A 27,125-nucleotide genomic window follows, 5' to 3' on the forward strand; every position below is an offset into this window, starting at 1 on the left:
AACCCGGAAATGATTGACTGAAAACACACATTTAGATTGTTTGTAGTTTAGTGAGTTTATGGAAGCTGTTGCCGTTCTAATGTGATTGTTTCGTATTTTAATAAGTACAAATATAAATAATAGAGACAAACAAGCTTAAACTTTTATGTTTTGGAAGTTTTTGAGGATAAAAACGCGTTAGCATGTCGGATGTAGCCTCGCTAGCACCACCGTAAACAACCCGTGTTAAAGGTAAGTTTAATAAACCACATAAACCTTGGTTATTTATATATTTATTTTACTGGTTTTATTATTAACTAAAGGTGTAAATCGATTTGTTAGCAGCTGTACAATCACTAAACGGTGTTTATTGACAGCCATAGTTAACCTATGTTTATCCAAAATCACTTAATTTATAATAATTCCAAAGGCACACAGAGTAGTAACGTTAACTCAATGAAGCTTAAGGACAATATTAATTATAAGATAGATTCAATTAAAATGTAAAAATATAAGAAATAACAGCTAATGTAAAAAAACTGTATTTCTGAGCAAACAGAAGTTGTACAATAACTGGCAATATTGGAATTATAAATGATACACTTTTAATTATAAATAATAATAAAAGTAAAATCTCGATTTTTTTTTTTTGTGGATGAGAAAAAAATACATAATTGTAATAAATTTCAACCCTAACTATAAGTTTGGACTTTTACTTGATTTTTTTTTTTTTTTTTTAAAAAGAAGAAACTATATTTGAAACTTCCTTGAATTTCTGGCTAATTTACTCAAATATTTGTAATCCCTTTTTATATATATTTATTTGCAGGAAATTTCCAGGTTGTAGGAAAAAAATAAACTTAATATTTGAGACACTTTGTTCTTGTTTTATTGTTTTCTTTTCAATATATTTATGTTTCTTTTTAAACAGTTTCCACTTAATGTTATTATGTTTTTATGTGTATTTATTACAGCTCTTTGTTTCAGCTGTGGGTGTTTTTATTGTAATTTTTACGGATCGGATTCAATTATAATTTACAGTAAACATAGGATGAAGAACATGATAATGTTTACATGAAAAATTAGATGATATTAAAAATACGAGACAAGGACACAAACTGAAAAATTTAAATGTAAGCTTATGTAATGAATGGTAATTTATTAATCCCTTTTTTATTTCTAACTATTTAATCATCATTTTTTCTCATCTCTTATTATGATGATAGCTACATTTAGTTTATTCACTGTAAACTTCCTCCATGAAGGTTTTCTGCCTCTTTCCAGTGCGCAGGTTTGATTCCCGTTTTCATCCTCGCCATGGCCGACGACCCTCAGAGAAACTTCCGCTCTGCGTATTACGAGAAGGTCGGCTTCAGAGGCGTGGAGGAGAAGAAGAGTCTGGAGATCCTGCTGAAGGACAATCCTCTGGGTGGGTGACGTCATGACAAAATACACCAAATGACAACAAAATGACTTTAAAACCCCACAAAATACCAAAAACACACTAAGGTACTGCCAAATACACAAACTGACAACAGAAATGACTTCAAAAACATGCAAAAAGACAACAAAAAATATACAGTAAGACTCCAAAAACACACTAAAGGACGGACAAAATAAAAACAAACTCCAAAAACACACCAAAGGATGGTCAAAATACGCAAAATGACAACAAAATGACTCTAAAACCCCACAAAATACCAAAAACACACTAAGCTACTGGCAAAATACACAAACGAACAACAAAAATGACTTCAAAAAGATGACAAAAATGTACAATACGACTCCAAAAACGCACTAAAGGACAGTCAAAATATGCAAAATGACAACAAAAACGACTTAAAAAACATGAAAAATAAAACGTGCAAAAAGACAACAAAAATATACAAAACACACCAAAAACACACCAATGGACAATTAAAGTTCACACAACAAAAATGTTTCCAAAACGCCACAAAACACCACAAAATACCCAAAACACACTAAAATACTGCCAAAATACACCAAATGACTTAAAAAACACGCAAAAAAAAAAAAAAAAAAAAAACGTACAAAGTGACAACAAAAATATACAATTATGCTCCAAAAACACGCTAAAGGACATGTTGAGCTGTTACTATGGTTATGGTAATATTGACATGATTGTTCATTGGCCGATGATGGCATATTTCTTCCTTTTTTTTATTGGCCCCAATAAGATAATTTGAACCAATAAGATGACCTTGATAACATCTAGGCCCCGCCCCTTTACCCTTTGACCCTGCACAGCTAGCGTCGCTACATGCTAAGCTAACTCAAAGCTGGTATGGAGTTTATTTTTTAGTCTTAGAGCATACAAAGGCAACTGGTGGCTCGGGGGCCACATGTGGGTTTCAGACTGATTTAATGACACAAAATGACTTTAAAAGTACACAAAATGACGACAAAAAATAATCGAACAATACACAAAATGACATTGAAAATACACAAAAGAGCAAAAACACAGGATGACACAAATTAATAAAAAATAGACAAAACTGCAACAAAAAAATGCTAAATGAGACCAGAAATACACTAAATGACAATTTGCACAAAAATGCAACAAATAAACAAAATTACTCCAAAAACACTCACAGAATGAGAAATAATATGCAAAACAACAACATAAATACACACAATGACTCCAAAAACACACAAATCACATTTTCCATTTGCAATAACTCAATTTTTATTTTTGTTGAGGTTTTTTTTCACTGAATCTTGATTTTTTTTTTTTACCACTAAACAAAGTTTTTAAATGTCCCACAGATTTAGAAAAGATCAGCACCTTCAGTCAGAGGTTCCCTCTGCCCTCCATGTATCGCATCCACGTGTGGAAGGTTCTATTAGGTAACACCCGTACTGGTCCACGGCCCAGTGTTTGGGGACCGCTGCCGTTTATAACCTTTGGCTCCGCCCTCAGGCGTCCTCCCCCCTCACAGCGACTCCCACACCGTGGTGGGGGGCTACAGGAAGCAGCAGTACCAGGACGTCCTGGAGGCCCTGGAGGTGATGAGATACATCGACTCGTCCACGCCGTCCACGCACGTCTACCTGCGCATGGACCAGCTGGAGAGCCAGGTTCTCCCCCGCTGCTCAGACACCTCCCCGCCTGTAAGGCCCCATCAACACACAAATACACAACAAAAATACACAAAACAACAACACAAATACACAGTGATGACAAAACAACTCCAAAAATACACAAACACACAATGACTCAAGAAATACAAAAACACACAAGATGACAACGAAACAAAAACATACATAATTACTCAAATATTACACAAAACAACTCCAAAAACACACAACAAAACAAAAAACAACACACAATGACAAAAATAAACAAAATGATGAAAAACAATACACAAAATGACAACAAAAATGCATAAAACAACAAAAGTTCACAAAGCACATATTTGAATTAACAATGAGACAAAATGAAAATCAGTTTTGTTCTTATTAATTTCTTTTTTTTAGTTCTATTGTTTCAAAACACACAAAATACACAAAACAATAACACAAATACACAGTGACAACAAAAACACACAAAATGACTCAAGAAATACAAAAACACACAAGATGACAACAAAATCATAAAAATGACAAAATACACAAAATGACTCAAAAATGACACAAAACTCCTCCAAAAACAGATACACAAAAAACAACGCACAATGACGAAAATACACAAAATGTTTAAAAACAATACACAAAATGACAACACAAATACACAGTGACAACAAAAACACACAAGATGACAAGAAAACCATAAAAATGACAAAAACACAAAGAAAATGATGAGAACACACAAAACAACAAAAATACACAAAACAACACACAATGACAAAAATAAACAAAATGATTAAAAACAATACACAAAATGACAACAAAAAATGCACAAAACAACAATGAAAGTTCACAAACACATATTTGCAATAACAATGAGACAAATGAAAACAGTTTTGTTCTTATTATTTCTTTAATTTTATTGTTTTTTTCCATTTATTTTAATAGTTTTTCATTCTCTAATTTTTGACTAAATTAATATTTTTATTATGTCATTATTTATTTAATTTTCCTTTTCCTCTTAATTTATTTCTATTGTTTTTAATTGAATTCATATTTATTATGTCACTCTTTATTTTATTTATTCTTTCTTTTAGGTTTTTTTTTTTCATTTATTTTTGTTTCCATCTTATTTTACTCTAATGTATATTTTATTTTTATTTTTCCAGACTTTTCTAACCTTTGATATGAACACACATTGTAGATCGTGTTTCACTTTGTTGATAATTAACGCTCTAGTTTTCTGTTTCTAGGACGAGGAGAACGAGGCGTTCCTGTGCATCAGTAGATCTATGGAGGAGATCGTGGACGATCCCGTCGACTGTTATTGGCTCATCAAGTGTTTCATCAACCAGTTTCACTCCAAGTTTGGAGACTCCCTCCCTCACCTGGTACGTGCGTGTGTTTCTATACAGACATTGTGCAGTGTCAGCGTTTGACAGTGTTTGTCGCAGCCAAAGAGTCTGGAGCACTACCTGAGTCAGGAGGAGCCTCGTCTGCTCCACCACCTGAGGACCAGTGGAGCTCTGAAGCAGCTTCCCTACAGCCTCTGGTTCAGCTGCTGCTTCGCTGGATGTCTACCAGAGTCCAGCCTGCAGAGGTACCAACCAACCACAGTCAGCGTTAGAGGGTCACATGATCAATGGTCACGTCAGCATTTACAATAAGGAACAATCTGGGAATTCATATTTATTGACTTTTCTGCTCTCGTTGTAGTTGTCAAGTGCAAATGATTCCATTATATTTGTGTGTTGTTGCCCTTTTGTGTTTTTATATTGTCTATTTTTGTTGTCACGTAAATTGTTCTGTTATTGTTGTGTATTTTAATCATCTCGTGCAACGTTTGTGTATTGTTGTCACTGTTTAGTATATTTGTGTTGTTCTTTTGTGTATTTTTCTCTAACTACATGTTTTTTTGAGTCATTTTGTGTATTCTTGTTGTTATTTTGTAAATTATTATGTTATCTTTGTGTATTTTAGTCATCTTGTTCAACTTTTGGTTGCTTTTGTGTGTTGTTGTTTCCCTTGTGTTGACCTTTTATGTATTTTTCCTGTAAATTTATGTTTTTGTCATTTTGTAAATTGTTATTATTCTGCATTTTAGTCATCTTGTGCAACCTTTTTTTTTATATTTCTGCTGTTGTTTTGTGTGTTTTCTTAGTTTTTTTTTTAGTCATTCTGTGTATTTTTGTTGTGAATTTTATAAGTTTCTGTTGTTTTGTATTTTCAGTCATATTCTCTGTTTTTTGTTAATTTTGTGTATTTGTTTTATCATTTTGTGTGCGTATTTCTTTATTTTGTTTGTTGACTTGGGGGGAGGGGTGTCTACATGTACAGCTGTAACAGAGGTTAAAGGTTATGTGAGGGTAAATATTAGTTTGAAAAGGCTAAAAGCTGCTGATGTTTGTTCAGGGTGTGGGACAAAGTGATCAGTGGATCCTGTAAGATCCTGGTGTTCGTGGCTCTGGAGATCCTCCTCAGCTTCAAGATCATCTTACTGGGCTTCAGTCGCCCTGAGGGCGTGGTCAACTTCCTGAGAAACGTGAGTAAAGCAGCGTGTTTGAGAGCGTAGATGTTTCTGTAGGGAGGAAGAACGAACGTGTCTGACGTACGACGTCACTCACGCGCAAAAACACACAAAAATGACTCCAAAAATTCACTAAAGACTCCAAAAATACACAAAACAACAATACACTCACAAAATGACAACAAAAATACACATTGACTCAAAAAAATACACAAATCAACATCCAAAATACACAAAGTCACAAAAATAGAATGCAGTTGAAATAAATATTTTATGAAAACACACGAAATGACTAAAAAAATACACAAAACAACAACAAAATACTCCCAAGTCGTTACGCTGCTGTATTGATCATTTTCCTGCTCACCCATTGGTTGTTTATCTATTTATTAATCTATTTATTAATCACTCTGTGCCGTTGCGCTGAAACATTTACAAATCTCAACAGAATTAATGAAATAGTTTTTCTGTGAACGTTTGATCTTTAAAACACACAATATTCTAATGAACTCATCACACTACTGTAGTGTGTATTTACATTAGCTCACATTAATGTGCTGTTTATAATAGTGTTTATATCAGCTTTATAACCTCTGACAATAAAATCAACACGAACATGAAGCTGGAAATGTGACCAACATCCTTATCCTCTAGTGCCCCCTAGTGGCACAACATCAACAAGTCATAATACATTAGAATTTAGTGATAAAATAAAATACATTTTAAAAACAAACCAATATTTGACATTATTTAATTAATTAAGAGACTACATTTGTGTTTTTGGACAAATAAAATGTATTTAAATGAACTTTTAAAATCTATTTAAATGAACTTTTAAAATCTATTTAAATTAACTTTTAAAATCTATTTAAATTAACTTTTAAAATCTATTTAAATTAACTTTTAAAATGTATTTAAATTAACTTTTAAAATGTATTTAAATTAACTTTTAAAATCTATTTAAATTTTCTTTGGATGTTTTTTTTAATTTGAAAAAAAATTAAATTCTCCATGTAGAAAAATTATATTCTATTATTTTCATGCGACCCTTTTTTTTTTCTTTTAACCTTCATTAAAAAAAATATAATTTCAAGATTTAAAAAATGTTTTAGATTTAATTTCGACAATGAAACTTTTAATTAGACTTTAATGATTTTATTATTTAGATCGAGATGTGATGTTCTGTGTTTTAGATCATAAATATATTTACAATATTGCATACATTATTTATAAATAATTTATTTACATTTTATATTTACATACATTATTATATATATTATTTTATTTGTATTATTTTAGATAAAATAGGATGGTGAGGAACTCAAGCTTTCTGGTGAACAAATAAAGGAGAAATAAAATGTATTTAAATTAGTTTTAAAAAATATTTAAATCTCAAGTATTTAAGAAAGAATTAAATATTTTTTCCGTGTGGCCCCTTTTTTTTTTTTAACAATCATTAAAAAATATATTTAAAGAGTTAAAAAAAAGTTTTATATTTAATTCCAAACAATGAAACTTTATTTTTTTAACCTTTTCCTTCCTTCAGATCTAAATTTGATGAGTCATCTCTTCCAGATCCCACAGGAGAACACGGACGCCATCGTCACCAAAGCCATCGACCTGTGGCACAAATACTGTGGGACGCTCGTTCACGCCGTGTAGAAGAACTCCCAGAATGCACCTGGCTCACACCTCTGCAGAGAACTTTGTGAGTTTAAGGATTAATGTTTAAAAAAAAAAAAAAGAGACGGAAGCAAGAATTCATTCTTCAAGAAGTTTCTTTCTTTAGGAAAAACTGCATCGTCATCAAAGACACAATAAATTAAGAATCACATGCAGATTTCTGCTGTACAAAAACTCACTTCCTGTACATCCTCGCTGGTCTCCGAGGGAACACACACACACACACAGTCCAAGACAAAAATTAATGTAACTAAATCAGAAACAAATGTAAACAGACAGAAAAAAAGAACCAAAGTGGCAGATTTTCCCGTTTGTGCTTCAAAAAAACCCACAATAGTCGTCACCGAGGAGTCGTTTAGTCCACGCGTGACGATCCCCGTCATAAAAGTGTGATTTGGCAACGTTAGGATCCCTGTAAACAACAGTGAACCGTCCACAGGCGCTCTGCTCAGCGTTCAAAGCCCCCTCGTCCACAGCCGGAGGAGCTGCTTTGGTTTAAAGTGGGAATGTGCGGCGTGAGGACCGACCGAGGTCGTCGTAGCCGCCGTTTGGCACCAAGTCTGTTTGTGTTCTGCGCCCATGAAAACCTCCTGCAGGAGAAGTTCCAGACAGCAGGAGGCGCCAAAACGTTCACGGCCTGTGAAATCTGCAGGAAAACATAAAGAAAGAAACACATTTCTGCAGTTGTTGTCATTAATAAAATAATTTGTTTGTTTGGACTTTGGATGTTTTTTTTCTTGGTTTTTCTGAAAAAAAAAAAAGGTTTGGGTCAATTATATTTTTCAATTACAATTACATCATCATTTACCCTAGTTCAATTATTACAATTATGGTGACCAACATTTTTTTTAAATTACAACTAAAACTAGAATATTTGCCCATTTTCCCTCAATGGACAAATATACTGGAGGAATTATACGTAATGGAGAAATGGACTCATTACCTGAGAACCCAGTCGAGAAATTTTGGGAAACGCTGGACAAAATGGACTGATTTTTTTTGTGTGATTTTTGTTTTTCTTTCTCTTTGTTGTCCATGTAACATAAAATTGTAAATAAAAAGTATTAAAAAAAAAAAAAAAAAACTTGAATATTTGCAAGTGAGGATGCATTAGCTTAGTTGAAAAGATTGCACTGCATTAGCTTAGCATTAGTCTACCCTTAACATTAGCTCGCGTTAGCTTAGTTGAAAAAAGTTGAAAAGGTCTCACTGTATTAGTTTAGCAATAGCATTAATCTAGCATTAGCTATCATTAGCATTAACATTAGTTGGCCATAGCATTAGCTCGCATTCACCTAACATTAGCATTTGTCTAGTATTACCTAGAATTAACATTAGCTTGCATTAGCTTAATTGAAAAAGGTTGAAAAGATTGCACTGCATTAGGCTACCATTAGCTAGCATTAACGTAACATTGGCATTACCCCAACATTAGCATTCGCCTAGTATATGTTAGCATTAGCGAGCTTTACTATTATTAGCTTGGTTGAAAAAGGTTGTACTGCATTAGCTTAGCGTTAGCACTAACCTAACATTACCCTAGGTTAGTGCTTTTTTCAGTTATGATTTTTGTTCTCACTGTGTATTTTTTGCTGTGTTTTTTTCTATTTTGTGTTATTTTTGTCGTCATCTTGTGTTTTTGTTGAACAGTTGATAAATGAGGGCCACTGTGTTCACTTCCTTCCGTTAAATAATGATATTAATCCAGATGTTTGACCTGGTCAGGTGACGACTGGATTCGTGCACATCCATCTCTGTGCTTTTGAACTCGTTCAACTCCTTCCTGATGGCGGCCTGTGTACACACACACACACTTAGACACGGTGCAGTAGCATTAGCCCCATGGTGTTTGAGGCTAGCTGTGCTACCTTATCAGCGGCGGTGAGGCGTGTCCAGGGTTTGTCGGCTCTTCGGTCGTAATCCTGAGCCTCGGCCACTTCCACGTAGTCGCTGAAGCGGATCAGGATCTTTGCTTCTCGGAGCTCCTCCACCGTGGGCCTCTGGCTGAGCTGCACAGCACAAACAGGCCTGAGCTCAGAGCTCTGCGGTAGGACCTGGATTCATTCGTCATACAATCGGGGGCTTGTCCAGGATCAAGATACGAGGTGAGTGCTAATGTTTCCTCTAATGAATATATTTTGTTATGGCAATTTTTATATTCATCATCATATCCTCAAATGTATGTTCATGTGTACAATTTGTCATGTTTTAATACATGACGACTCCATTACTCTTTACACCTTTGAACAGCTGAATCATGATTAAACAGTACAGATCGTATTATTCTCAGTGCAGCACAGTCTCTGCTCACATGCAGATATACACTGACGCACACACTTATCAAGGACAGATAAAGACTGGAGCCAAACCTTCTCATAACATCTTCATCATCCTCCAACATTGCCACTATGGGCATCTGACTCCCTCCCTTTTGTCTCTCACTGTTGGGACCTTTTCTTATCTGTATAAAAAGCTTAAGCTTTGAAACTGTTGGAGCGGGGCGCGGCACTTCCTTCGGACGTCCGCCTGGACGGACGCTAATTTTGTTTCACTTTGTTCCATTTTGTACCTTTTTACTTAGCAATAGAATAAACTTTTTATATAAAATCATCAATGCTTCTCCTGGATTCCATCATTCAACCAGAGCAATGAATTATGTCTTCAAATGAGGTCAACCGTAAATTCTGCCGTAACAATTTAAAGCTGCTGGAGACAACGTATTATTTGATCAATAAATTTGCTTGAAAAATTTGAAAACATTCACTCAAAATTCAATTTCTGCTGATTTTGATATTTCTGTGTAAACCACAAAATAAACATCTTCCATCGTTTTTTGTCACAAGCACAAGAAATCAAAGTAAGAACGAAGTAAAAACTCTTGTCTACAGCAGGGGTTCTCAGGGCGTCGCCAGACAATTTCAGCCCATTTTTACCTTTTTTCTGCAACTACACCAAACATGCCATATTTTACCTTCATATTTTTGCTCCTTTTAATACATTTTTGCTACATTATTCCCATTTCTCACACTTCAATGACTTTTCTGCACCTTTTTTTCCACCTTCAACACATGTTCAGCACTTATAAACCCATTTCATCATTTTTCCACCTAATGTCATATGTTGACCCATTATTGTCACTTTTAACCAATTTTCACCATATTTCATGCTTATATTTACCAATTTAACCACATTCACGATTTGTCATGCACATTATTTGCCCGTTTAAACTAATCGTTACAATATTGAGACTTTTTTTTTTTTTTAACTACTTTTTCTGTCCACTCTAATTTGCAACTTTTAATCAATTCTGTGGTTTTTAAAATCCAATTTCACCACCTTTTCCATCATTTCTGGTGACTTTTAACTCATTTTATTTCTGATTAAAACAATAGTTTACATATTTAATATGACTATATACTATGGCACACATAACAGTAAACATTCCTGGATAACAGTGGATATTATTCAGATGAATAAATAAATGTGGTTATCACAGATTCATAGAACAATGGATCATCATTTTACTGATTTTATGAATGGACCCCAGATTCACTCCCACCTTTTTGGACAGGTGTCTCCTGATCTCTCTCTTCTCCTCCTGCTCGTCCTGATCATTTCTTGCTGAAACACAAACACACACACACACACTTAACATTACACACAAACACATTTCTCCCGACACACACTGTCACACACACTTACGTTTAAGGATGTTCCTCTGTTCCAGCTCCTCGGCCGTCGGCCTCTGACTCAGCCGCCTGGAAAACACACAGTCTCTGTTTTACAGTGAATGCAACACGAGTGGGTAAAGCCTGTCGTGGAATTTTGGAACAGAAAGTTGGAGGCCCTACAAACGTAGACATTAAATTAAAGGCTTTAAATTAAGTCCAAGAATTAGCAAAAAACAACATTCTTAAAGGGATCCTCCACTGTTTTTACAAATGTGTCCTAAAACCTTTTAAATATTATTATTCAATTTATGTCTAACAAAACACATTATTTTGCACTATATTTAATTTATTAACTTTACAAAATCCGACTACTTTACAGTTTTAGAGCCTGTGTTCCTCCATCTTGAAATCATGTGATTGATGATGTCACAAGGCCCCACTGACTGTAAACATCCCATTGTTTTCTATTGGAGTGAAACATTCAGCCTGATTTTTAGATCATTTAGTTGTTTTTTGTGCTGCTTTTAGCTGCTCTAAAAAACCAGGGAAATTTAAAGAAGTCAATGTAAAGCTCTTGTTTACTGAAATAGAATAAACACGCTGTTTAAGGGAGAGTAAAAGGTCCCTTAAGAGAGCTCTTCTTCTCTGCGATCATAGATTATTTTTCAGGTCACAACTGTTTTTGTCCTATTTTACATCGACATTTTTAACTTTTACTGATTATTTATAGCAACCAAAAGCAACGGAAGTTGGTATTTTGACTGAAAAAGTGACTAAATGATTTAAAAAGTGACTAAATGATCTAAAAATCAGGCTGAATGCTTCACTCCAACAGAAAACAATGGGATGTTTACAGGCAGTGGGGCCGTGTGACAGTAACATGTTTTGTTAGGTATACATCTTTTAATAAGTACATTTTAAAGGTTTTAGACCACATTTGTAAAAACAGTGTAGAATTCCTAGAAAATTCATTTTGGAAAAAGATATAAAGATTTTGTCTTATTTTAGTTTTGTGAACAGGTTGCAGTGAAAACGAGTTGAGGAAACGTCTGCGTTAGAAAACGTTCCTCCTGTGTTTAATCTAAACTCTCACCTGGTTAGCTTAGTGGCCATTTGCTGTCGGAACTCCAGACGTTCCTGGTCCGACTGCATGGGGAGGATGTTCTTGTCCTCCAGGTCTCTCTTTGACGGTCGGTTGCTCAGTTTGATGGCCAGAGAGTCTTTACGTAACACCTTCAGGGCCAGCGTGCCTTCAAGGGACACAACGGATCGATTAATGGGTGGAGAACGCACAAAAGTCTCCAATTTGATCTGCAATATTTTTTTAAAGCAAATAGAATCTGAGCAATCCATGACTTCCCTTTTAAAAAATATGATTACATGCAAACAAGGTACGAACCATTTAGTGCAGTTTTACATTTAGATTAAGATGAGTTTATTATTAATTAGTGCTGGGAAATAAAAGTCACACTTTTACTCTAAAAATCCTAGTTTTCCATGTCTGTTTTACACAAAATCCTCTACACAACTCACTCACATGTGCTGTCCCTTTACAGACACAGATAACCTTTGACTACAGGGTTCTGCAACATTTTAGGGCAGATGCCACAGCACACCCTGAAAACTGCTTTAAAGGATCAGGAAAGTGAAACCACAGAAGATTTGGTCGATGGTTTCACGTCTCAGACTCACTGGTTATTAACTCATCATCTTCCTCCTCGTCATCGTCGTCATCATCATCCTCTTCATCCTCCTCCTCTTCATCATCGTCCTCCTCTTCCTCGTCCTTGTACATGCCCTGCAGTTCCTCGTATTCGTCGGCGTGGGGAAGGTTTTCTTTGTCGTCGCTGTCGTCGCACTCGATCATGGGGATGCCGTGCATCATGCAGCTGAGGGTCAAAGGTCAAAGGTCAGCGACCGAACCCCGACATTCCCGTGTCCCGTCCTCACCTCTCCAGCCGCTGCATGGTCAGCGCCAGCGTCTTGTTGAGCTCGTCGATGATCCGACTCGGCGGCTGCAGCGTCCCGTACGGTAACGTGGAGTGGGCAGAGGAGGGGGCGGGGCACTTCTGGAAGGTCAGCGAGGGCGTCTCCATGGTAACCACGGGGACGGAGATCACCATCTTCTTTGGAGGTAGAGGAGGAGAGAGCCTGATGGCCAGCTTCATCGGAACGCCGTCTGAGTGAGAGATTGTATTAAATTAACATTTAATGAATTTATTCTAATTAACTTGTTTTATAAAATAACATATTACATTTATATATACAATATTATCTATTTAAAATGTTTTACGCTAATTTATTTACAGTTTTCTATCATAGTTATTATTATTATACCTATTATTTATCTATTTATATATTTTTCTTTGTAACTCTTTAAATCTATACAGAATTGAGCTAATTTATCATTTTCTATGATGTTATTTATTATTAGTCTTCATGTTGTTATGTTTACTTAGTTTTTCACACCTTTAAATCTCACCATATTTGCTCTTATTATTTAGTTCAGGGGCCAAATATGGAGACGTTAATCTTAAGTGGGCCACAGATTTTAAATGGAATATTAGTAATTTAATCATTATTGTGCTCTCGTTTGCACTTCCACATATGAATAAATGATAAAATATGTACAGCGCTGATAATATCAAAGCAATAAGTGACAAATGTCAGTCTCTGCAGGATTCTAACTTTCAATTTATTTGATTTTGTGACACATTTTTATGTAATTTAGGGACATTTTGTGGACTAATTTGAAGAAAATTGCAGGATTTAGGTTAATGAGAGTTATTTAAAAAAACTTGAGATTAAACATGTCTGTCATCTTGTGATATACAGTAAGTGTGGGGGAAATGTAAAGCCTGCTAATATTGTGGAGTGTCATTGAATTTGTGAGACTGAGATCTCTACAAATGAATTAGTTGGTAATTTACACAAGGATTCATGTTTTCTCTGACGTCTTTAATTTCTGCTGCAGAAAGAAAAGAAGTTGAGTTTGACACGTGTGATTTAGGGTGACCATATTTTAATTTCACACTTGGGCCGACCTCGGCATATTCAAAAGGTACTCGACGTTTTCTTCAATCTACCTTGTAACGGCAAAATACAATATAGTAGATAAATAACTTGTTAGTGTCCATAAGGTTTAAAAATCCTAACAATTAATGTATACATGTAAAGACTAGCTACAAATAAGCAGAACAATGCTCATTTATCCAGAAAGTGAACTTATTTTAGATGGATAGATAGATAGATAGATATAGATACTTTATTAATTTCCAGAAGGGGAAATTCAAGCACCCAGTAGCATACAGTGTGCCATACATTCCACACACACACTCATAAATAAAAGGTTAAAAAGATTGTGATAAATGTGCTCATTAGCAGGACCCATTGTACAGTCTTATGGCAGCTGGAATAAAAGACTTCCTACATTTGAAGTTTCTCCTCTCTGAACCTCCATGGAGGTTTTATAGGATGATATTTTTAATTAAATCCACCAGTTTTGGTCTCTTTCAATTTGTTTTAGACGTGTGAGTAAAGTTACTGTCATGTAAAAATATTGGCTGTGAGGAGCAACTCATATTTCAGAAACTGGTGGAATTTCTCTGATAGCGTAGTTATGGTCTTTAAAATGAACGTGTTCTTCTAGATGCGTTCAGGGTCCCTGGGAAACCCAGACATTTTGATGAGTTTTTAAATTCCACGACATAAAACCAGGACATGTCCAGGTAAAACCGGACGTATGGTCACCCTGCTATTATTAGTCTTAATGTTGAGGCCACGCCCACCTGTGATGTGATTGGGCAGCCTGCTGAAAGGTTTGGGCAGGATAGCAGGAGGCTGTTTGTGCAGCGTGGGTGGTCTGGAAGGGGCGGAGTCGACGCTGTCGGGCGAATATGTCATGGGTCTCTTGATGGGCGGAGCCTGCATGGGATTGTGGGCGTGTTCTTGCTGACTTTGACCGTCACTTGGCAGCTCCGGGGCCGCAGCCCCCTCCATTGACTCAGCACATTCTGGCTCTGACGGAGCGGCGCCGAGCACTGGGGGGCGCCCGTCCTCCATCGGCACCTCCTCCATCACGGCAGGAGGAGAACTTCCTGTTGGAGGGAAATACAAACAGGAAATGAAACAGATAGAGTTCCCCAACAGGTCAACAGGAGTCGACCTCTTAACCTTTGACCCTAGCGTTGCTACGTGCTAAGCTAACCAGGAAGAAACACATTTACAGACTTAAATATGTGGAACACAAAGATTCCCAGAATAAGGAAAAAAACACCTTCATAAAAATGAAAGGAATATGAAACTACTGCTGCACAGATGTGACAGATGTTTCGGAGTCGTTCGTTCTTTAACTGCTCACCTTTATCTTGGGCCTCCTTCAGTAAACCCTTCTTGATGAGCTCCTCTCTGCTCTGACGAGTGGACATTTTCCTCTCCAGCACTGAGGAGACACAGAGGAACCAGACGTCATCTTAGGACATCCTCAGGTCTCAGAGTGAGTATCAGGAAAAGCTCTGTCATTTATCATGACTCAGCAAATCTCCATCAGATCAAACGTCCTCACTTGTTAAACCAAACGGCTTCAAACCTTGGGCCGTAAAACACAACATGGAATTTTATTTTGAAGGAACCCCAAATACACATGAAGAAATAAGTTAAACAGCTTTTCTTTGCTTTTATTTTCTAAAAGTTGAGCTATATCAGCACATTGTTTGATTCATAAATACATCGTGAAATGAAACGTTGACATATCTTAACTGGTGTAGTGGTCGAGACCACATTATCTGAGATTAAGACAAAACCAAGACTTTTGTGAGTCAAGACCGAGACCTTAAAAATTCCTTTCAAAAACCATGACAAGGATGAAAACTTAAAGAACATTCTCTCTCTGTAGTTTTAGTTTCCTTAAAATACATTTGACGGACAAAAGAAAAAGGTAACACATGAATCAAATATATTTATCATTTATCTTCTCATTATCACAATAGTAAAGTGGAGGAACAGCAGAAATCAGTGCTGGTTCAAGTTCTAGCAATCTGAGACCGAGACAAGACCAAGACCTTTATAATCTGGTCTCCAGACCAGATTATAATTATAAAGGCAACAAAAAACATACAAAATGATAGAAAAACACACTAAAATGACTCCATGATAAACACATGCAGTATATTAAATGGTCCTGGGACCAGCTTCAAGCTAAAAATCAAAAAAAATTTCTATTAGTTTTTTTTTTTAAATCCTTTTGTAAATAGGGCTTTTGTTTTGAAGTTAACAGGAAGTTGAGTCAGTAGCACAATGGAGGGTCTTCAAAAATCTCCAAAATGTGTTTCTGTGAGTTTTATGGATGAAATGATCACATGTTGATATTCTACTTGGTCACTTTCTCACTTCAAATGTTTTCAGAACTTTCAAAGTAAAGGTGGAGAATCAACAGAGATATTTAGCCTCAGTGTGATTCAGGTTTTTAACGCTGTAGGTTTTAAACTTGGAAGTATACTTCAGTGGGAACGCTCATCATCCTAATCATACATATAGTATATACTAGACAGTATATACTCAGCAGACTCTCCTGCATTTGGCGCCAATCAGAATCAAATAAGTGACATGAGAAAAATTTCACCAAAAATCACATTTCTTATCACATATTCAAAATAAAATGTCAAGAACGTGTTTAAAAAGGAAACAGAATTTGTTCTCTTTGCGGCCGGATACCGGCCCACGGCCCGGTGTTTGTGTACCACTGATCTCTCTCACCTGCGGACGTCTGCTTGAACTTCTCGCTCTTCTTCTTCCTCCACTTCCACGGTTTGAACAAACGACCCAGGTTGGCGAACTTGCTCCGCCGGCGAATGGGAGGCGTGTGCGTCCCCGGTACCAGCGAATCAGAACGCATCGCTGCTAAACGCTCCACCTCCTCAGCTGGAACACACAATGACAAAAGAAGTACACAACAAACATTACACAATAATGTTTGATAGATGAGTCTTATACACCTAACGAACCAATCACATGACAGCACGTTCAGATTTACTCAGATTTGAATTCAAAAGCCCAAAAAAGACGAAATCTGCAGCTCAAAAACCAAAAGGATAAGTTCTAACGCAGCGATCACAAACATCCAAAGATCTACTCACTTCATTTGATTACAAAACACACAAATGTACTCAAAAAATGACAGAAAAATATAGAAAAATGACCACAAAAATACACAAAATGACAGAAAAAACACAAAGGCAACAAAATACACATAAAAAGCAACATAAATACACTAAATGACTCCATGAAAACACAAACTTTTTTGTTGTTTTTTGTGCTATTGTTCAAATTGTGTTTTCACTCTAAATGCTGATATAAATGAATGAAGAAGAAAACAATTAAATTATGACCAGGGAACCAAATCCAACCAGAAATTAAATGCAACAAAAACTCCAGAAAAAGCAAAGCATGAAGTCAAGTACATAGAGATGTGTGATACAGATGTGTTGTTGACTGTTTCCAGATGTGTCTGACCCGCACAGATGTGACTGGGCTGTTTATCCTTGTTGTTACAGATGTTTGATTGCTAACCGATTATTGTTGTTGTTGTTTGCAGCTGGCTGAGGAGGATGATGAAGATTCTCCATCATAAACAAAGGAGGAACATCTGCTCCTCTTCCTCCGTCACTGCTCTACACAACCACTGACTGAGGGACACTCCCAGCCTCCCAGCAGCTCTGCGGTCTACCAACAGCTGCATTCTGTTCATCACCAGTAAGTCAACCATCATCAGTGGAGAAACCCCTATCAAAATAAAAGCCTCTGATAGACGGAGTTGCGACCATAGACATAATATACGTAGACGCTGCATGGACTGTGGAGGGACGCGTCGACAGCGCCGCCATCTTGGAAACGATGCTGGTGGAGGCAGCGGTGCATGGACACGTATTGTTCGGTCCTTTTTGGAGTCATTTTGTGTGATTATCTTGTCCTTTAATATGTTTAGACTAAAGGATAATATACAGTATGTTAGCATGTTGTTATAGATATAGTGATATAAACACCCACAGGACGGACAGAACCATCGATGTTATAAATCTAGCGTTTCTAGCAACAGGAAAAAACAGACTATTGATGGGTTAGAATACAGCATCTAATAGAGCTAATAATAGGCCTCATTAATGATATGAACGTTGCTCACATGTTTTTTTTAATTTCAACACAAATTGTCCTGCTGAGACAGGAAGTCACACACTAAATACTCTAGTCGATAGTTTTCTATGAGGATTGTTTATGTTCTTGTTCCTTGAATATAATAATAATAAAGATGATGATGATGATGATGATAGGGATATAATATTGATAATAGTAATGGTAATATTAATAATAATAGCAAAAACAAAATAATAAAAGAATCGAGTAACTATAATACAATAATAAAAACTGTATATTTTTGTATAATATCAATGTTGAAGCAGAACTAAGTAACTTTTTCACCTTAATAAATCTTTCTCGTAGACCCTGTGAGGGTAATATAAGTGTTTATGGGGTGATTGGAGGGGGTCTTTCACACCCCCCCCCCCCCCCCCTCACTGTCTCTAGACAGTGATTAAAACAAAACCTTTTTTTTTTTTTTTAAGTGTCGGATTTTGCTACGTTTTATTTTGAAAGGACAATTTCCTTCAGACCGCTGTTTGTATTTGCAGCTTGGCGAGCTTTGAAAGCAGCTTATTGAGCCAATCACAGACTGCGTGTCAGCTGACATTTTAGCCAATCAGGGGCAAGCAGCCTGTGGAAGGAAAAATAAAGCAAACTATTAAAAAAAATATATAATTAAATCAACATAAAATAAACTTGAGAAAGATACAACATGTAGATGCAATTAAAATAAAATGTATAGAAATATAAGTTAAATAAATGAAACTTTAAAAAAGATAATAATGGAATAACATATTTAAAAAAATACAGAAACAATTTGAAAAAGTATTTCTTTTTAATTGTTCTCAAACTTTGAAATATTTGTGTAAATGTGTCATTATTACTATGGGAATAAATACATGTTAAAATAGGTCAAATATATCCATATATCAAGTTTTATTCAATGTAAAAACATTGAGAGTGATAATATTAAATTTAATAAATGAAAAGCTGATTAAGTGCATTAATAAACAGGAGGAGACTTTAAGTCTGGTGCAGAGTTTAAATGATATCACCGTTAATAAATCTACTGTAGTGCATCATCTACTGGAATCAATGGGATCCTAAAATAAACGCTGCTGTTTACTGGAAGATTGTGGAAACGAGCCAGAAGACATGATGTCACCTGTTATCTGAGGTTCTACCTGAGGAGGCTGCACAGGAAGTGATGTCATATAGCGACAAAGAAATAGACATAGGCTGTGTTTGAAATCTCACACTAACGTACTTCACATACAATGAGTAAATACTGTCTATTATATACTGTCAGTGTTAAACAGCGTTAAAAACCTGAATCACACTGAGGCTAAATATCTGTTGATTCTCCACTTTTACTTTGAAAGTTCTGAACACATTTGAAGTGAGAAAGTGACCAAGCAGAATATCAACATGTGCTCATTTCATCCATAAAACTCACAGAAACACATTTCATTCACACTTTTCAGAGGTGACAGAAGAGATGCTTTTATTTTGAAAAGAGGATGTTAGATTTTTAGTTTGAAGCCGGTGTCACGGACTAAGTTTACCTCATACTCGTAGATTTAAAGTTAAAGTTCAAAACAATGTGTTTGTAATATATATATATATATATATATATATATATATATATATATATATATATATATATATATATATATATACACCAGGATCCTGATCAGGCTTCTGCAGAGCTTGATGATGAGTTCATCATTTGAATCAGGTGTGTTGGAAGAGGGAAACATCTAGAACATGCTGATAGGGGCTCTTGAGGACCAGGATTGGGGACCCCAGGGTCAGAGGATAAAAACAGAAGCTTCGTTCTATTACTTTCTTTCCTGTTCTTCTTCTTGAACCTCGTTTCCACCTCAGCTCCTTTTCTCTGGATGATCTGATGCACTGTGTGTGTGTGTGTGTGTGTGTGTGTGTGTGTGTGTGTGTGTGTGTGTGTGTGTGTGTGTGTGTGTGTGTGTGTGTGTGTGTGTGTGTGTGTGTGTGTGTGTGTGTGTGTGTGTGTGTGTGTGTGTGTGACACAGGGGGATGAGTCACCGCTCGTTCCTATATGCGTCTCATCTGTTTTGATGGGCTTAGTTCTCTAACATAGGCAGCGTGTTGTTCATAAAGTAAATGAACCTTTAATAAATCTTATTAAACCTTATAATAATAATAATAACACTGATTATCAGCAAACATCACCTTCACATAATGAGCCAAACTGAGTTTATAACTGAGATGATACAGAATATCATAATCATCATAATACACTCGTTTTACTGAATTTATTGTACAAATAGACAGTATAATAATAATTCCAGCAAGTTCAATTTGTCGTCTTTTATTTTGAATAACATGTTAAGGTTTTTTTTCAGGAAGTTTTCTCAGATATCTTGACATGTTTCCACTGCTAACTGTCAGTCTTCCTCAGAGGCATCTGCTGATTGCTTTGATGTCTCCCTACATGTTCTTTCATAAGGAAAACATCAAAGCATCTGCTGATAGCTTTCGTAGGGATGGAGAAGGGCTGCTTTTTATTTTAATCTGCTCTCCAGGCGCCGCTCACTGCTCCTCAGGGATGGGTTAAATGCAGAGGACAAATTCCATGTATGTAATAACATTACACGGCCAATTAAAGGCAATTTAATCTTTAATCTTTATCTACAAAAACACATTTGTTTCCGATGGTGCTGTCAACAGATAAAGAAAAATTGAGGGATTAATTAATTATTCTATATAATTAATTAATTTACTTTATCTCTCTTTTAATGTCACCTAAAAATTGCTGAGAAAAGCCCTCAACTTGAGGTATTTTCATTTAAATTAATGACATTATTGTAGCAGATTGATACATAACAATAAATATAATAGATAAATTAAACGTTCATCTTTTGTCTTGTTTTACAGTCGGTGCGTCAGTGTTTTGGGTATACCAGGAACTCGTGAAATGAGAACGGTTCCCTGTACCCCTTCACACCTTTAACCTGAAGCCATGCACCCCCATTCCTACACACCTAATAAACATAATGTCATAAAATGTAGAACTACAGTAAAATGAGTCCATTAATTTGACCTATCCTGTTGAGGAATAATACACAACAATAACTGGAATATTTACATTGCCTGAAGAAAATGCATGTTGTCCTGCCTTAGCTTAGCATTAGCCTAGAGTTAGCATTAGCTATCCTTAATTCTGGCATGAACATTAGCCTAGCAATAGCATTAGCCTAGCATTAACATTAACCTAGCATTAACTTTAATCTAATGCTAGTTAATAATCCATTGGTATTGCTAGGCCATTGACATAGCATTAGCATTGACTAAGCATTATCTTTAACTTAGCATTAGCCTTGCAATAGCATTAGCATTCACTTAGCAGTAGCTTTAACCTAGCATTAGCATTTACTTAGCAGTAGCTTTAGCCTAGCATTAATATTAACCTAGCATCAGCATTAGCTGCACTATTTATATTCTACTTTCCAACATTGTCAGAGTTTTTAATTTTCATTCACGTACCCCCTATGACAATTTGCGTACCACTGGGGGTACCCGGACCCTACTTTGGGAACCTAGGATTTTGATGAATCAAGATTAATTAATTAGATTTTTTTTTTTTTTTAAATCAAGTCCCACCACTATTTCAAAAACAAGTCTTTTAACTTGAACACTGAATATTATGTTGACATTTTTGGAGTAAAAATGGCTGCAAGATCAATATTTATTTCCCCTCCATATTATCAATATTTTTGTAATGCTGCATAAAACCAATATTTCCAGCACCAGCAGCACTGACTCCTAAAGAACGTGAACCTAGACACAGAGTGACCAGTGGGCTTAGTCTTCCCACGTGGAGCGTTCCTGTTCCTCTGCATCACAGAAGCTCTCACACTTCCTTCCTGTGCTGTAGTTTTAATATTCTTCACAGGTAACTATCACTGCACCAGGCTGGCCAATCGCACTCAGAGAGAGAGAGACAAGAGTTTGTTTGTGTCCATTAGCAGCTCTCGATGAATCTGAGCCAGAATCTGCTCGGTTTTATGTTATTAATCTTTCAATTCAAGAACAAAACCTCAAAGTATATAAAGCTACACAGACTGACGAGGGTTTGAAGATGAACGCATTTCAGAACGATTCCTGAAAACTTTCCTGAATGTCTTTGTTAAGGTATTTGTTGCTTTTTTGTGTATTTGCAAAAAAGACAAAAAATTGACAACAAAAATAGATGAAAAAAGTCAAAAGTAAATACGACAAAATTACACAAAAATGTCAATGAACGACAGCAGAATTACACAAAAAACACTGAAAACATCAATTAAACTCTATTAATCTCTTAGTTTCCTTTTGGAAGGGAATTAAAACGTTCTGAAAATCATACCAAACTACTGTTTACTATTCATACTAACGTACTATTCATACTAACGTACTATTCATACTAACGTACTACTCATACTAACGTACTACTCATACTAACGTACTATTCATACTAACGTACTACTCATACTAACGTACTACTCATTCTAACGTACTACTCATACTCACGTACTACTCATGCTAACGTACTATTCACGCTAACGTACTACTCACGCTAACGCACTCCTCACGCTAATGCACTACTCACGCTAACGTACTGCTCACGCTAACGTACTGCTCACGCTAACGTACTGCTCACGCTAACGTACTGCTCACGCTAATGTCCTGCTATTCATGCTAACGTCCTGCTATTCACGCTAACGTCCTGCTCACGCTAACGTCCTGCTACTCACGCCAACGTACTACTCATGCCAACGTACTACTCACGCTAACGTACGACTCACGCTAACGTACTGCCCACGCCAACGTACTGCTCACGCCAACGTACTGCTCACGCCAACGTACTGCTCATGCCAACGTCCTGCTCACGCCAACGTCCTGCTACTCACGCCAACGTACTACTCACGCCAACGTACGACTCACGCCAACGTACTGCTCACGCCAACGTCCTGCTCACGCCAACGTCCTGCTACTCACGCCAACGTCCTGCTACTCACGCCAACGTACGACTCACGCTAACGTACTGCCCACGCCAACGTACTGCTCACGCCAACGTCCTGCTCACGCCAACGTCCTGCTCACGCTAACGTGCTGCTCATACTAAGTCTGACGTCTAAATGAGTATGTAGTGTGTTCACATTAGATAGTATGAAGATTGAGTATGTGAGAAATACCAGGATGTATACTATATGGGGACATTTTTGAAGTATGCACGGTGGGCACACTAGTCATACTCAAACGTCCCATGATGCATTGGAAGCTTAATGTAAAATGGTCCTGGGACCAGATTCAAGTTAAAAATCAAACTTCCCCTTTTCAAAATAAAATCATCTCTTCTTGTCTTCCATTAGTTTTTTCACTCTTTTATAAATAGGGCTCTTGTTTTGAAGTTAACATGAAGTTTAATCAGTAGCATAATTGAGAGTCTCTGAAAATCTCTGAAATGTGTCTATGTGAGATTTATTGATGAAATGAGCACATGTTGATATTCTACTTGGTCACTTTCTCACTTCAAATGTTTTCAGAACTTTCAAAGTAAAGGTGGAGAATCAACAGAGATATTTAGCCTCAGTGTGAACAAGGTTTTTAATGCTGTAGGTTCCAGATGCATCTTGGGAAACTTGGAAGTATACTTGAGTGGGAACGCTCATCATCCTGATCATACTATAGTATATACTAGATAGTATATACTTATTGTGTTTGTAGTGGGTAGTACAAAGTGTGACATTTGGAACACAGACCCTCTGTGTGCTGAGTAAACCACTAGTTTTCCCTCCTGTCTCCACTCAGGTGGGCCCAGTCTCCTGATTGTCTTCTCTGCACTATTTAAAGATTGAAAGATTTTTAATTGTTATTTGTGCTCATGTGAACAAGTATAGAATGAAATTAAGAGTTTTCTCTGATTATTCTATGATGTGGTGTTTGTTTTTTTGTGCCACACACACACACACACACACACACACACACACACACACACACACACACACACACGATGACGTTCTTTGAGTCATGAAGGTCCAGGTCAGCTCAAAATGAGGCCACATTACAGTGTGGTCATGTGACCTCCACCTGATCTCATTAGGACGCTGAGGGTCATCTCCTTTACACACGTACAATGATCAGCCACAACATTAGACTCAGGTGTTTAAGCCTTGGCTTTTATATCAAACGTCTAACTAACGTCTGTGGCTGCTAAACTCAAACAGTTTGAAGTGACTAAACACACCAAGTAGAATCAATCAATCAATCAATCAATCAATCAAACCTTAATTGAATTTTCACAAACTGAAAAACTTTTTCACATCTTTTGCAGCAGCCGCCTCGTGTCATTTTATTCAATTTGTACCGATTTTATTTTATTACGATTCTCGATTGTGATTCGATATTTATAGTGATTTGATAGAAACTAAAGGAAAGTAAAAGTTGAATCATACACTACTATAAACAATATATGAGCCATAAAAGAAAGAATAGATTCTGGGGGGAAAAAAAATTAATTATACTGTTTTATTTTGAACAAATTACAGATGCAATAATACAAGAAACAATATTATACAATAAACTAAATATTTGCTTTGTTTATCAGTTGCAATGAACGTATTCATGGTTTGGTTTTAAACTCATTTTAGTTGAAATATGGATCAGTCTGATCACAATTATAACATTTTTAACTTTAATCGTGCTCTAGTTTTAAATGTCACTGCATGCCGCATTTTCACATGATTCTTCTGAACAATTTTTTGTGTAATTGTTTGTGAAAAATTGCAAGATTTGTGGAACTATTGAGTAAAACGACTGCATTCATGTGATATAAACAAAGGAAAAATGCAAACCCCTAATAATAGTGTCATTAAACTGGTTAATTTGAGATAACTACAACTGGAATATTTGGTAATTTACATAATAATTCATGTTTTCTCTGTCATTTTTACTGTCTCCTGTGGGCCCAATTGGATGCTCTAAAGGGCCGGACTTGGCCCCCGGGCCATTAGTTTGACACGTAGTTTGGATCAACCAAGTGACTGGTATTGGCCACAATAACCATAATTACAGAGTGGTGTAGTGCAGATGTGACGCTCTCTCCCTGTCACTGTGGAGCTGGGGGGGGGGGGGGGGGGGGGGGGGGGCAGCTCGTGGGCATCACTAGACCAGGTCGAGCTCCTAAAGCACCAGGATACTGGTTAGGTGGAGAGGCCGTGACCATGGCAACGTGTGTGTGTGTGTGTCAGAGAATAATGCGCTCTGCATTTAAATGAGCAGGTCCTCTGCAGCTACACAGCAATCAGAACCCGGCATCCCCTTCATCACATGCATCATCATCATCATCATCATCATCATCACATGCCCCCCCCCCCCCCCCCCCCCCCCCCCCCACCACCGCTGCCAGTCTGAGTCAATGGAAGCACAATGGCCCCCTCCTCCTACCTGTCTCCAGGTGCAGGGAGATCCGGGCCTCGTTGATGTAAGGCGTGTCGCTCTTGGACCGAACCCTGCGGATGGGTCTGCGGTCCTGGTCCGGGTCCTCCTCCGGGGCCGCCGCCATGCTCGGCACGGGCCGGGCAGCGTCCACTGGAGAGACCGGAGAGTCTGGGAGAGGAGGAGAGGGTCTGCGCCGCCGCAGCAGCACGAGCCTGTCGGTGTGGGAGGAGGAGGAGGATGATGATGATGATGATGATGAAGGTGAACCACTGCGCCTCGATTTATTTTCCTTGAAATCCGCTCCACGTTCAGACAACAGCAGCCAATCAGAGGCTGTAGATTACAGCTGGTAACATCTTGGGTTTCATGGGGTTAGACCAGAAGTTCTCAACCTTGGGGTCGTGACCCCACGTGGGATCGCCTGGAAATAAACTGGGGTCCAGGAAAGAGTGGACTGGGACAAAAATTCGACGCTGCCGTTTTCTATCCAGACCAGTTCACTACATTATCAGTGTTATTAAGTCAGTGATTCTCAACATGTGGCTGTTTGTCTTAATTTTAATTATTAATCCCACCAAGAACATTACAAGGGGGAAACTTTTTACTCCTTTCCTTTGGCCATTTTGCAACTTTCTTTGTCCCATTTTGGCCCCTTTTCAAAAAGTTCTGACTCTTTTCAGACTTTAGCTCCTTTTGCCTTTTTTTCCCCCTATTTTTGTGATTTTTTGCAAGTTTTTTTTGACACTTTTATTTCTTAAATTTTTTTGGCCACTTTTCATCCAAATAAGTTAATCATTTTAGTCACTTTTCACTTTTTTCTTGCCACTTTTAGACCATTTTTGGGCACCTGTTACCATGTTACCACTCGCTCGTCCGTAGCGACCACGCCAGTATGACCAGTATGACCAGTATGCTGCAGATGACCAGTCCACCGATGGGTCCAGGGCATAGGTTGAGTTTGAGATTATTTGCTGGTGGGGAGGCAAAAAAAAAAAAAAAGAAATAGAATTAAATATATAGACCGTCTCGAGATTTACACCAACGACATATACAGTAATGCAAAAATGATGAGTAACAATTGATAATGTTTACTACAAATATTTTTTGTCGAAGCGTCATTTAATGTTGTAAATTGTAAATTCATGATAAAATCTTTCTGCTTCATTTTTGCTGCAGTACCACACATGAACTGCTGGGTGCAGTGTTGCTTCACCATTTACATCGTGAACAAGAATTGCGCAACAGAATAACTGGTTCCCAAAGTGGGGTACAGGTACCCTTAGGGGTACTCAAATTGTCATAGGGGGTGTGTGAAAATAAAAAATTAAAAACAGCGTGACAACATTGGAAATTGATTGACAATGTTTTGTTTTTTGATTGAATAATAAAGACACAAATGCACTACCTATAATTATGGTCCAAATACAAAAAAGATGACGTCAACAAACAATTCATTTCTATCAAAAAAAAAAAAAAAAAAAAATGTTAAAGAAAGTGTTCTAATGTATGGAAGTGTAGAGCTGACACAGTGGAAAATATATTTTAGATTTTTGATCACTATTTTGTACAAACTTGATAGCATATTG

General features: G+C 36.8%; 2 protein-coding genes across 7 annotated transcripts in view; one reads left to right on the forward strand and one right to left on the reverse strand.

The window, feature by feature from the left end:
* On the forward strand, positions 1-8,000 carry tbc1d7 (TBC1 domain family, member 7). 3 transcript variants are annotated; one of them, XM_028444484.1, is made up of 9 exons: positions 1-231; positions 1,264-1,408; positions 2,767-2,847; positions 2,921-3,111; positions 4,320-4,457; positions 4,521-4,666; positions 5,479-5,608; positions 7,169-7,301; positions 7,716-8,000. In XM_028444484.1, the coding sequence occupies exons 2-8, from the start codon at positions 1,297-1,299 to the stop codon at positions 7,253-7,255; spliced, it is 885 nt and encodes a 294-aa protein (XP_028300285.1). In that variant the 5' UTR covers positions 1-231; positions 1,264-1,296; the 3' UTR covers positions 7,256-7,301; positions 7,716-8,000. The 3 variants fall into 3 exon arrangements, with proteins under 3 accessions (XP_028300285.1, XP_028300286.1, XP_028300284.1); XM_028444485.1 differs by having other exon boundaries at positions 7,140-8,000; XM_028444483.1 differs by having other exon boundaries at positions 7,169-8,000.
* phactr1 (phosphatase and actin regulator 1) overlaps positions 7,651-27,125 on the reverse strand; it is a 19,978-nt gene continuing 503 nt past the window's right edge. Inside the window, exons 1-12 of one of the 4 annotated variants that reach the window (XM_028444477.1) lie at positions 25,546-25,786; positions 16,702-16,866; positions 15,308-15,388; positions 14,736-15,044; positions 12,898-13,126; positions 12,640-12,836; positions 12,041-12,197; positions 10,979-11,034; positions 10,836-10,897; positions 9,145-9,285; positions 8,994-9,070; positions 7,651-7,922 (exon numbers count right to left, since the gene is read on the reverse strand). In XM_028444477.1, coding sequence (XP_028300278.1) covers positions 7,907-7,922; positions 8,994-9,070; positions 9,145-9,285; positions 10,836-10,897; positions 10,979-11,034; positions 12,041-12,197; positions 12,640-12,836; positions 12,898-13,126; positions 14,736-15,044; positions 15,308-15,388; positions 16,702-16,866; positions 25,546-25,663 — 1,608 coding nt within the window. In that variant the 5' untranslated portion in view covers positions 25,664-25,786 and the 3' untranslated portion in view covers positions 7,651-7,906. Of the gene's footprint in view, positions 7,923-8,430; positions 9,071-9,144; positions 9,286-10,835; positions 10,898-10,978; positions 11,035-12,040; positions 12,198-12,639; positions 12,837-12,897; positions 13,127-14,735; positions 15,045-15,307; positions 15,389-16,701; positions 16,867-25,545; positions 25,836-26,386; positions 26,511-27,125 lie in introns of those variants that run through there. The other 3 variants (XM_028444479.1, XM_028444478.1, XM_028444480.1) reach the window with 3 other exon arrangements.

The sequence above is a fragment of the Gouania willdenowi genome, chromosome 4 (assembly GCF_900634775.1).
Source record: "Gouania willdenowi chromosome 4, fGouWil2.1, whole genome shotgun sequence".
NCBI lineage: Eukaryota > Metazoa > Chordata > Actinopteri > Blenniiformes > Gobiesocidae > Gouania > Gouania willdenowi.